Below are 11463 nucleotides of genomic sequence, written 5' to 3'. Positions count from 1 at the left end.
GCCAGGTGCACCTACTCAGACCCCTCCTCTCACAAGCTGGGGGCCTCTCTGAGCCTCGGTTTCCTCCTCTGTAAAGTGAAGATGGCAATAGGGCTGCCTCCTAAGGCTGTGTCAGGGTTTGATGAGACCTACAATAACCCGGGCACAAGCCTGACTCTGGGCATGAGGACGAAGACCTGGATGGTGCCTAAGGCTTGAACCAGGCTGGAGGGCATGGGAGAGCCGGAGCCGGCCCTGTGGCCCGAGCCTCCCCCACCAGCTTGGATAACAGGACAGACTCAGAGACAGGGTAGCAGGAAGACAGGAGTGCGGCCCCAGTGTGTTGGCCCCTGGCCTGACATACATCCTGACCACTTCCTGGCTGGGTGGCCTTGCACAAGCTGTCTGTCACCGGTGCCTCCCGAGGTGTGTGTGTTGCATTCACAGATGACGCATGCAGAGCAGTTTGGCCGGTGGGTGTGTTATATCATTTCTGATCAGCAGTGCTGTGAAATCGTTGTCTTCCCACCCCAGCTGGTCACGGATTAAACAGAAAGCGGGAGCAGCAAACACGCCTGGACTTCAGCCTAAAGGGATTGGGGCACCAGCCACTCAAGTCTCAACTCTGGAAGCCCCAGGGAGGCACAGTGGATAAGCCCATGGCCACCTGGGGATCGGAAGGTGAAGGACACCCTGCCACGGTGTGTGGTCACTGGCACCTCCCTCTGGCCCACGGCGCTGGCACTGCCCTGCTCAGCCTTGGGGTTGAACTGGGGAGCTGCTTGGCCCCTGCTGGCCTCCATTTCCCCTTCCTCCCACTCAGTGTCTCCTGCTGAGCCCTCTGGGTCTGGAAAGGGGTGGGGAGGGGATATCTGGGTCACTCACAGGGTGGGAGCGAGTGAGAATCCAGCATGGAGCAGCAGGTCAGAGCCCAGGGCTTCCTGAGCCCCAAAAACTTCCTCTGCAGGGTGGGCCGTGAAGTCAGATGAATGGCGGTCCTACCACTGCTCCACACCCGCCCAGCCTTTTCCTACACAACCTGCTGGCCTCCCTCCCAGCTGCAAGTGAGGGTGGGGTGGGGCAGTGGACTTGGGTGAGCTGGGCCTGTCACTGGAGCCCCATCCTGGCTCTGGGCACAGTTAGATAGGCTCATAGGTACCAGTTTGTGAAGAAGGGCCTGGGGTTGAGCGGGCTGGGATTCTGACCCGCCTACCTGGGAATGTGGGATCAGGGTACCTAGGAGGAGAACAGGGGAAGGTCAGGTGGGGCTGGAAGGAGAACAACCTTTCCCCACGACCCCTTCCCAAAAAGACCCCATGGGGACCAGGGACTGGCCTGGAGCCACTCACAGAACCCTGAGACCCCCGAGTCCCAGGGCCAACACAACAGTAGTATCCCTTCCTGTGACCTCCTGCCTCATCTTCTCCCAATGACTCCAGTGGGCAGGGCCTCAAGTCCTCAGCCTTCAAGCCTCAAGCCTTCAGCCACTCCAATGCAATTCTCAAGCTAGAGGGATGTTTCCAGATGCAGGTCTGGCCACGTGCTGGCAAAAAGGGTGATCCTGCAGCCCAGAAAAGTGCATGATAAGAACCATCAGGGTCAAAGGGCAGCACAGAGCTGTGAGTGCCCCATCCAGGGCCTTCCCAAGAAGGTGAGACCCAACCCAAGACCCCTCCCCATTACTTGAGCCTCGGACACAGATGTTTGAGAAGTGGGAGAATTGCAGGGTGGGGGTGGTGTTCTCTTCCTGGGGAAGGGAGCTGGGTCCTTTCCCTCCCTTCTGGAGGACGTGAGGAGTTGCCTCAACCCCTACCCCAGGACCTAGCCCAGCCATGGGGCTCTGAGAGACCCCCTCACAGAGACCTAGAGGCCTGTAAGGAGGGAAGTTGGCTCTGATCCCCTGGGCTGCCCAATCCTGACACAGGGGTGGGGGAGGCTTGGGAAGGTTTGGCCTCTGTCCTCTGGAGTTGGGGGCATAAGAGGAGCCCCCCCACCCCGTAGATCTTATAAAACCTTTTTACAGGTTTTTAAAATGTGATATGCTTCTCTGAACACCCACTGTACTTCAGTATCTTCACATTTTAGGGGCTTCCTGTGTTGACACTGTTATATTTCAGAAAGAGAAATATGCACAACTATAATTATAAGGTTTTGGCTGGGTGCGGTGGCTCATGCCTGTAATCCCAGCACTTTGGGAGGCCGAGGGTGGATCACGAGGTCAAGAGATCGAGATTAGCCTGGCCAACATGGTGAAATCCTGTCTCTACTAAAAACACAAAAAATTAGCCGGGTGTGGTAGCAGGCACCTGTAATCCCACCTACTCGGGAGGTTGAGGCAGGAGAATCCCTTGAACCCAGGAGGCAGAGGTTGCAGTGAGCCAAGATTTCGCCATTGTACTCCAGCTTGAGTGACGAGCAAAAGCTCCGTCTCAAAAAAAAAAAAAGAAAAAAAAGGTAGGCAGTCTGGCTACATGGGCCGTCATTCCTACAAGGCAGTGACCAGCTGGAGCTGATGAGCAGCTGCCCCCTCAGCGTGGGATTGGAAGTCTCCGGTTTGCCCAGACCCCACCACTCCCCATTGCCTCCCCAGCATAGACACCAAGTTGCCATTTATTTTCCCCTTTTCCCTGGTTGATGAGGTTTCTAGCAGTCAATTTTTTTTCTTCACACACAGCCCTCTTCTCTCTTTCATGTTTTCTGATTGGCCCTAAGGTGTTTGTATCAGTGACTCTTTTAATAGAAGCACAGGAAAAAGCTCAGAAGGAAATGCCCCAAAATGTTTACACCAGTTTGTTAGGCAATAACAACAGCTGATTTTAATTTTTCTTCTTGATTCTCTTCTACAGATTCCAAGTTCTCTACAATGAACATGTACTTCTTTTTAATATCAAAAAACAAAAGAATGGGTACTTAAAAAGAGCATCCTTCCCATCTTTAAGGTCAAGATCATACACTACCTCCTGTAGGAAGTCTTCCGGGATTCCCAGCCAGGAATGATGGCTCCCTCTCCTCGTGCCTGTAGCTCTAGGAGCTCTTGCTTCATACATGCCTCACATACCATGCTGAGGGTTGGCAGGGAGAGTGATAAGATCTGTCATCCATGTCCCTACCACCTAGCACAGGCCAGCAATAGACCCACGCGTGTTTGTTGGACAGCATTAACCATGATGGGGGCCGAGTGTGCCTGGAGTTATTTTGGGGGCTTGGAGAGAATCCCTTAGGAGAGTGTTGGCTCTAGGCCAGTGTCACCAGAGGTTGGTCTCAGTCCTTGGAGTGCTGGGATGCAAACCAGGTGGGATTGCCACAGTCCACAGTTCTTGCCACAACAGGGCTTCAGGAGAGGCCGTGGCCCCTGTGAGGTGTGTGCTTAGTCAGGGTGTGCAAGGGCAATGCAGCTCAGAAGAAGGCCCAGATGGACAGAGGGACCTGCCCAGCCCAGGCATCTGTACTGAGCCCGGGTCAGGGGCAGGCCAAGGCTTGTGCAGTAGACAAACATTTACAGCAGACAGCAGGCGGCTCCTGGAAACCACGTCCCGCAAAATAGCATTGGAATAGGGGACCCAAGGCTGTGAATGAAGGAGCGGGAAGGCCCTGGGAGAGGAGAACCCCGGGGAAGATGGAGGGAGGGCTGGGAGGTGACGGAGGGAGGGGGGCTGGGCTCAGAGGTAGGCGAGCTGCTGCTGTGCTCCTGGCAATGGGCTTCTCCTCCTCCAGGGCTCCGGCCCTGAAGCTCTGCCAGGGGCCCCATTTGCCCTGGGTGCCACCTGAGGTTAAAAATCAGAGAGGATGCAGAGCACCCTCAGGGTGATCACGAGACACAGAGCAGCTGGAGTCATGTTTCTGTCCCAAGCAGGGGCAGAGGACTAAGGATGTGCCAGACCCTCAAGATCCAAGGCCTGGCTCCCAGCAACGAGGTTGGGCCCGGGGGTAGTGGGGAGAGACCAGGCCTCTACCTGGATTAGGACAGATGTGGGAACAGTCCCCCAGCCAGCATGGTGGCAAGCTCCTGAGCCCCTTGGGAGCTGAATGAGAGCCGAGTAGTCCCCAAGGCCAGTTGAGAAAGCCCAGCCCGGGAGCCTGTCTGCCAAGGCAACAGCCTATCCATCCATGGTCCTTGGGCCTTCCCACTGGCCTGGGGCTGGGCCCTGCTCGGGGGCCACCGGCAGTGTGAGATGAGGCCGAGTCTGCTTCCTCATGCAGGCAGGCAGGTAGGCTGGAGGCCTAGATGCGGCTGGACGAGGTGCTGCCCGAGCTGATGGGGAGCCTGGAGCTGTCAGAGCTGCTCTTCAGGGGGGAAGGGCCGCCCCGGGCCTGCAGCCGCATGGACCAGTACCAGAGGAAGATGAGGAAGCCTGTGGGCAGGGAGGGCATGGGCTCAGCAGGTGGGGGAGCCCTGTCCCCTCCCTCCTCCTCCGTCCCCAGCCACCGAGACTCAGGTCTGCGCCACCTCACCACCAGCGTTTGCCCAGCACGTGCTGTTGGGCACCCATGGGACCCGGCCATACTGTGCTAAGTCCCTATGTGGCCTCTCACTGTGTCACTAGCCTCCTGCAGACCCATCCTATTCATTACTATTCTCTTTTGTAAACAAGGAAAGGAAGGCCCAGGAGGCTCAGGTAAGGGGACGTGGTTGAGCCAAACGGTGTGAACAGGCTCTGGAGCCCACCCACTTACGCCCTGTGCGATTTTGCACCCTCCAAATTACTAGCACTCTGAGGTCTTTGCAGCTCAGTAGATGTCTGTGGGAATGGATGGGCCTCACTCCCAATCCCAAGTGCCCTGCGTCCACAGGCAGGAATGAAGGCTTAAACGCTAAAGAGCTGAAGCTTGGTAACATCTCCCCACCACCAACTCTCAGCTCCCATTCTAGGGTGGCCCTGTATGGGAGGCTGGCCTTGAACCCCATGTGAGCCCCTGGGCCTGGCCATACAGCCCCCTCCCATTCTGCACGGCCAGGAACAGAGGGGTGTGCCTGCCTGTGTGTGCACCTGAATACACATATACAGGTACACGCCCAGGAAGGGACCCGGTTGGCATCAAGTCAGGGCCCCTCCACCCCTGACCCACTGCCCTCTGGCCATGCCCTCCCTCACTGTCCCTCCTACACACAGCTGGTTCTAGCCTCAGGACATTTGCTCCTGCTTCTCCCTCTGCCTGGAGCTTCCTTCCCCTAGACCAGGGCTCCTGAACCTATTCTGTGCATGTGACCCCTTGGGCATTTGTGAAAATGCAGAGTCTGACGCAGCAGGGCCCAGGTGGCCCAGAGGCTGAATTTCCAATAAGCTCCCAACAGTGCTGCTGCTGGTACCACACCTGAAGCAGGGAGACCCTCCATCCCCACATAGTGGGGTCTTTCTGTTGTCTTCACACATCTCCTATCCAGAGAGGCCTCCTTGGCCACCCTTCTTAGGGTGTCCCCTACCCCAGCCCAGGCACCATGCAGCACATGCTCATGATAATTTCTCGACTATCTGGGACCACCTTTGACGGCTACACACTTGCCCACTGATGCCCAGTCTTCCCCACTAGAGCTGAGCTCCACGAGAGCAAGGCCCACACCCAACCAGCTCAGCCATAGTTGTGTGGCTTAGCACAGGGCCTGCACATAGTAGGTGCTTAATAAAGACTTGTCCACTATTGCCTGGATGGCCCCATTTTATGAATGCGATGACTGAGGCCCAGAGAAGGGAAACCTTCTGGTTCCTGGGTGATCTCTTCCCTGCCCTGTGCTCCATGTGTGAGCACCCTGCCTGGGCCAAGGGACGGGTCTTCTCCTTACCTTGGAAGGAGGTGATGATGCTGAAAAGGTAGAGGACGACAAGCTGGAAGGTGCCGGAAGCAAAGGAGAAGAAGATCAAGGCCCAGGGCAGGCCAAGGACCAGGCTGAGGCCCAGCAGCGTTAGCACATGCGACCACTTTTGGGTGTGAGGGCGCAGCCGAAGGATCTGCACCACCATGGTGCCCAGCATGGCCATATTGAACAGAAACACCAGGCTGAAGAGGCCCAGGTTGGTGATGTAGCTGACCAGGGAGTCCCGGATCCAGCACCTGCAGGCAAGGGCCGGAGGCTCAGTGTGCGGCCAGCAGGGATGGCATTTCCCGGGCTGTGATGGTCCTGTTTGTTTTTAGGATTATTCACTGTTTACAGCAAGTGCTACTTGTTTTCTACTCACAGTGTTGATGTAATCTTAAAAATACATGTACGTTAACAAGTTGGATTGTTTAAAGGAAAATACTAAGTAAGTAATAACATAGATAGTACAAAAGTGAGGCAGAAATCACCGGGTCACAATGTGAAGGGCTGAAAATTTCAAAACCACTGAACCATTGGGAAGGACCCTTCCCAGCCTGGAGCTCAGGAACCCTGGCTTCCAGGCGGGGTTCAGGGGATCCACAGGCAGGGCCGCTGCCAGCCTGGGAGAATCGGGGACTGGAGAAGGACCAGATTTCAGCCCCACTCACCCCTGCCTTTGAACAGCACACCAACCTCAGGGTTGCCAAGAGTAGATCCCTCCCCTCCCTGAGCCTCCGTCTTTCCCATGGGAAACAGAGAGGTACTGCTGAGGCAGGTGGCGAGGCTCATCTGCTTCAACCCACGCACCCATTCACGAATGAAGAAACCTAAGCTCAGAGAATCACTGGCACCTGTGCAAGGTCACCTGGGGAGTGAGTGCTGGATCCAGGCCTTTTCTCAGCTCCATGACTCTTAAACCAGTGCTCCCACCACTGCCAGGCCAATTCCTTGAGGAGACTGGAACCCAGGTGTCTCCTGGCCAGCATGACCTGGGCTGCACTCTGGCCTCCACACCCAGAGATCCACCTCCCTGCCCCCATTGCACACAGCCACTCACATGGAAGGGTAGATGACGCTCTCTGGAGTCCTATGCACAGCCAGGATGATGGGGCCATAGTTGTCCACATCCACCAGGGCCACCAGTGTCACCAGAAAGATGGGGAAGCCTGAGGGTGGCAATGCATGGCGCTCCATCTCCTGTTCTCTGAGGCCTGCCCCTTCCCTGCTGGCCTCAGGGGGTCTGAAGGGCGAGGCCCCCTCTGAAGTCTGGGCTCCCGAAGCCCACCCAGCCCCATCTGGTGAAGTTCTCCCAAGCTTGGACCCTCCCCTTCCCCATTCCAGTTTGGGTTTCCTATAAGGGGAAGCCATCTCCTCCAACCTTAGCTCTGCCCTTGGTCACCCTGGGGGCCCCTGGAAGAAAGGCCTGTGGGTCTCTGCTGCAGGGCTGGATGTCATGGGGAGATGGGAGGGGCAGACAGTTTAGGAGGGACAGCAAGAATTCTTCCTTCAGGGGCCGTCTGCACTAGACCTTGACCTCACCCATCAGGTGGAGACTGGAAGCTCCCTGGAGGAGGCTGCCCACCTCCAGACACAGCGTCCTGACACAGAGCCACCTCCAAAGGAATTTCATGCAAATGAGGGAGTGGACAAAGAAGGGGCCCGATGACCGACCCATGAGGAACAGCAAGCTGGGGTCAGGGGCATGCGGAGGCTGGGGGTCTGTGCAATGGCCAAACAGACTTGGGGCATCAGGAGCCCCTGGGCTCTGGGTCTGACATAAGAGGGATGGGCCACAGGGGAATGGAACAGTCATTGGCCAAGAGCAAAGTGCCAAAGCCACGGGGAATCTGCTACCCGAGGTCCCGTGGGGTCCAGAGGCAGGGCCACTGCCAGCCTGAGTGATTAAATGAGTGGAGTGGGATTTGATCCCCACTGATCTCTGAACTGGGTGCCTTTGAGCAGTGCACAACCTGCACATTCACATGTGGCGGACCTGCTCATAAAGCCCCTTTGTAACAGGGTGAGTGATGTAGAGAATTTGGGAGTGTTTCTTGGGGACAGGGTTCACCACTTCCTCCTAAAGCCTTGGACGAAGCCAAGGTGAAGGACACCTGAGGATGAGTGAAGGAGGCTGGGAGGGAAGCCAGAGAGATAGGTGGAGAGGCAGAAGTCGGTGCCTGGGTTTTGCAAGAGCTACATGGGAGAGGCAGGTGTGGGGCACCACCCACTTACCCCAGCCCAAGGCACTCAGCTTGAGCAGGTAGCCAGGGACGTAGGTGCCGAAGACCTCCACCACAAGTCGGTAGAGGTTGTAGCCCTCGAGGCCCATCCAGGAGAGGCAGGCGAGCAGGGAGAAGTGCAGGAATATGGCACTGGCACGGCAGCCGGCCTCCGAGGCCGTCAGCGCCACCGGCTCACTGAGCAGGAAGCTCACGTCCAGCAGGAAGACAGCCAGCAGCAGGTTCATGTGCACCTTGATGGTGTAGTCCCGAGGTTTCCTCCTGCATGGCAGGGGTACCCTGATAGGCCAGTGTGGGAAGGTAGAGAGGGGAGTGTGCCCACATCTCCTCCAGGAAGCTTTCCCAGACTGCCCTTCACCGACACCCACACACACACACAATCATACCCTCCCCCATCCTGCTCCTGTGGCTGCAGCCAAGCTGCTCCACACATCCCCCTGTGCACCAACTGTGTGCCTAGCACCCAGACTCAGGCACCAGGTGCGCGTTTAACAGAAGCCTCAGCCAGGCAGAGTGAGGAAGACAAATCAGCCACTACAGTAAACCAGACACTCCCACAGTCGGAGAGGAAACACTGGCATTTCCACCGTGTTGGAGAATCCACACCATCCATGTTCTGTGTCTGCCCATCTGTCTGCACAGCTGTGCGTCTGTGAGTCTGAGTGTGTGCTGTGTGCACATCCCACCCCCACCGCCACTCCAGGATTCTACATGGCCCTTGAGGGTGTGGCAGAATATGCAGGCCCCAGCATCACCATCCTGGAGTCCCACCCTGCCCTGCCCCTAACTCAGGGCACCACCTTGAGCTGGCCCCTTTCCCTTGAGACTCACTTTGCCCATCTGTGAAGTGGGAGGATGGTGCCTTCATAAGGTCAGGGTGAGAGTTACTCTGATACAAAGCATCAGGCTCAGATAAGGCGCTCAGTTCCTAAGGGTTCCTGGGCTGTGTCCTTCAGCATGGTTGTGAGTGGGGGTGTCGGGTTTCTGCCCACACCCCCTGCCTTCCACCGAGCCCATCTCATCACCCAGCTGTCCTTCCTCATCACCATCACCTACTTAGCTCACCGGGTGCACAGCTGTGCACACGCATGACAGTCATATATACACACACATGCTCGTGCACACCCATGACAGTCATATGCACACACATGCTCGTGCACACACATAAACACAGCTTCACCTTCCTCTCCTCCTGCTTTGTGGCTGGGGATCGTGAGAACTGAGGGTGTCCCTCCTTTCCCCAAATGGACTCAGCGCTGAGGGCAAGCGCACCCCAATTTAGGCCAAGCCAAGCACTGACAATCTGACAACCCCTGCCACTTCCTCACTGTGTGACCTCAGGCAAGTCACTTAATCTCTCTGAGCATTCCTTCATAGTGCTGTTGTGAGGACGCACTGGGCTGACGTGGGTAAAGCAATGAGAACAGTGCATGGCACGTGGGAAGTTTGACACACGTGTTAACTATCATCCTTATCGCTGGGATGTTATTCTGTCCACCAGTGCTCTCGCAAATCTGCTTGTTCAAAGGCAGAAATGAAGATCTTTTTTTAAATTTTTTGCTTTGCTTTCCTGTCTTACTCCAGGAAAGAAACAGATTCTTAGGCAGACTCTCAATTTTAAATGTTGAAAATTAGCTGGCATGGTGGCTCACACTGTAATCCCAGCACTTTGTGGGGCTGAGGTGGGCAGAACACTTGAGGTCAGGAGTTTGAGACCAGCCTGAGCAATATGGTGAAACCCTGTCTCTACTAAAAATACATAGATTAGCAGTGCATGGTGGCGGACACCTGTAGTCCCAGCTACTTAGGAGGCTGAGGCACAAGAATCGCTTGAACTCAGGAGGCGGAGGTTGCAGTGAGCCGAGATCGTGCTACTGCACTCCAGCCTGGGTGACAGAGCAAGACTCTGTCATGCATACATAAAATGTTGACAATTAGTTAACATGTGTAATTGTAATGTTACCAAAATGCCACAGATCTGAGGAGGAGCCGTGGCCCCCAGGGGTCAGCACACTGTACCCCCTGCAGCTCCCCTAACCACACACACAGGGCATTCAGGCAGGCCAATCCCAGGAGCAGGTCTCCATGGCTGCAGGCCCTGGCAGGGGTGTATGCCATGGAGGGCCCCCTCCTCTGTCCCACCCCCTCAGGCCTCACCTGGACCAGAGGTAGGCGGCGATGGTGAAGATGCAGGCCAGGGCAGAGATGACACAGCCCACGTAGGAGAGGAGGCTCAGGTAGTGTCTGTGCACAGCATCCAGCTCCACCGAGGACACCTGGCCGCAGGAGACAGGTGAGGGCTGGCCTCCATGTCCCCCACCCAACCTGCAGGCTTGCCTTGTATTGGGGGCTAACCTGGGATCCCTGGCAGGCCTAAGAACCTCCTCTCCCAACTGAGCAGAATGTGGTCCCATGAGTGAATTTTTCTGGAGTGGGGGAGTTAGATTTGACCACATTCTCAAACAGCTTCCTGACCCGCAGAGGCCAAGAACCCTTCATGAGAGAAGCCCTATTCTGTCCCAGCATTGATACTCCTCTATACCATTTAACACGGGAATAGGTTTCCTGTGAGGGAATGAGCTTCCCATACCCGGGGTGTCCAAGCCCCAGCTGGACCCCCATAGGGAGAATCCTACAATCCTGGGATCATGAATTCTGAGGTCTTGGGGGCACTGGAGGCCACCTCAGGGGCCTCATTAGAAACACTCTTGGCCTCAGCGCTGCCAAATCAGAACCCTAGGTGAGGGCCAGCAATCTGCATTTTAGCACACACCAAAATTTGGGAATAAAGAGCTGTGTGGCTGCAGGTACACTGCTGAACCTCTCTGCACCTGGGACACAATAGAAGCTAGCTTGGAGAGCTGTTCGGAGGAATAAATGACTGAATGCATGAAAAGTGCCCGCACAGATCAAGCACACGGCCTGGGGTGTGGCTTCGAGGCGGGAGCGGGACCCTCACCATCAGCACTGCGAAGTAGGTCAGGTGGTTGCAGAAGCAGGATGTCTGCGTCTCTCTCCTGACGGTCTCACACCCAGCACTGCTCCAATGCCCTGGGCTGCTCACTGAGGAGGGGACGGCATGCGGCTCCAACCAAACCCAGTCCCCCAGGACCCCACTGTGCCCTCCCCCAAAAGCACGACTGCGGCATTCTTCCACCCAGCCTACCGGAAGCCTGCCATCACCCTCTCTTCAAAGTCCACCTTTCTCCAGGAAGCCCTTGGTGATTAACCCCACCTCCCCCGCCACAGACTCCATTTCTCTTCCAGATACTTGTCCAGCCCAGAGATCCCCACATACTCACATATTCGGTCTTCAACCCAGAACACACACTGCAGGGTCACATTCTTCTGTAGGGACAAGAAAGATGGAGAGTGGATTCTGTGACAGTCCCCCCATTGCCGGGCCAGGCAGAGGAAGTCTAGAACGCAGTCGAGCCACCACCTGCCCCA

At 56.3% G+C, this 11463-nt stretch overlaps 1 protein-coding gene and 1 long non-coding RNA gene across 26 annotated transcripts in view; both read right to left on the bottom strand.

The window, feature by feature from the left end:
- Positions 1 to 444: 444 nt before the first annotated feature.
- Positions 445 to 2407, bottom strand: LOC144580591 (uncharacterized). Its single transcript, XR_013530507.1, has 2 exons — positions 2302 to 2407; positions 445 to 1540 (listed from the first exon to the last, which is right to left on the bottom strand). It is a non-coding gene; the product is annotated as an uncharacterized LOC144580591 (long non-coding RNA).
- A 361-nt stretch (positions 2408 to 2768) lies between these two features.
- Positions 2769 to 11463, bottom strand: part of ADGRG1 (adhesion G protein-coupled receptor G1) — a 45109-nt gene continuing 36414 nt past the window's right edge. For 13 of the 25 annotated variants that reach the window (XM_054248727.2, XM_008985946.5, XM_078358280.1 and 10 more), the window contains 7 exons: positions 11316 to 11361; positions 10973 to 11076; positions 10171 to 10289; positions 8006 to 8292; positions 6831 to 6939; positions 5759 to 6027; positions 2769 to 4331 (listed from right to left, as the gene is read on the bottom strand). In XM_054248727.2, the coding sequence (XP_054104702.2) occupies positions 4201 to 4331; positions 5759 to 6027; positions 6831 to 6939; positions 8006 to 8292; positions 10171 to 10289; positions 10973 to 11076; positions 11316 to 11361 (1065 nt within the window). In that variant the 3' untranslated portion in view covers positions 2769 to 4200. The remainder of the gene's footprint in view (positions 4332 to 5758; positions 6028 to 6830; positions 6940 to 8005; positions 8293 to 10170; positions 10290 to 10972; positions 11077 to 11315; positions 11362 to 11463) is intronic. The other 12 variants (XM_035282673.3, XM_078358286.1, XM_035282670.3 and 9 more) reach the window with 1 other exon arrangement.

Source organism: Callithrix jacchus, chromosome 20 (assembly GCF_049354715.1).
Source record: "Callithrix jacchus isolate 240 chromosome 20, calJac240_pri, whole genome shotgun sequence".
NCBI classification, from domain to species: Eukaryota; Metazoa; Chordata; class Mammalia; order Primates; family Cebidae; genus Callithrix; species Callithrix jacchus.
Note: the sequence above shows the minus strand (reverse complement) of the source record. Positions and strands in the feature narration are given on the sequence as shown.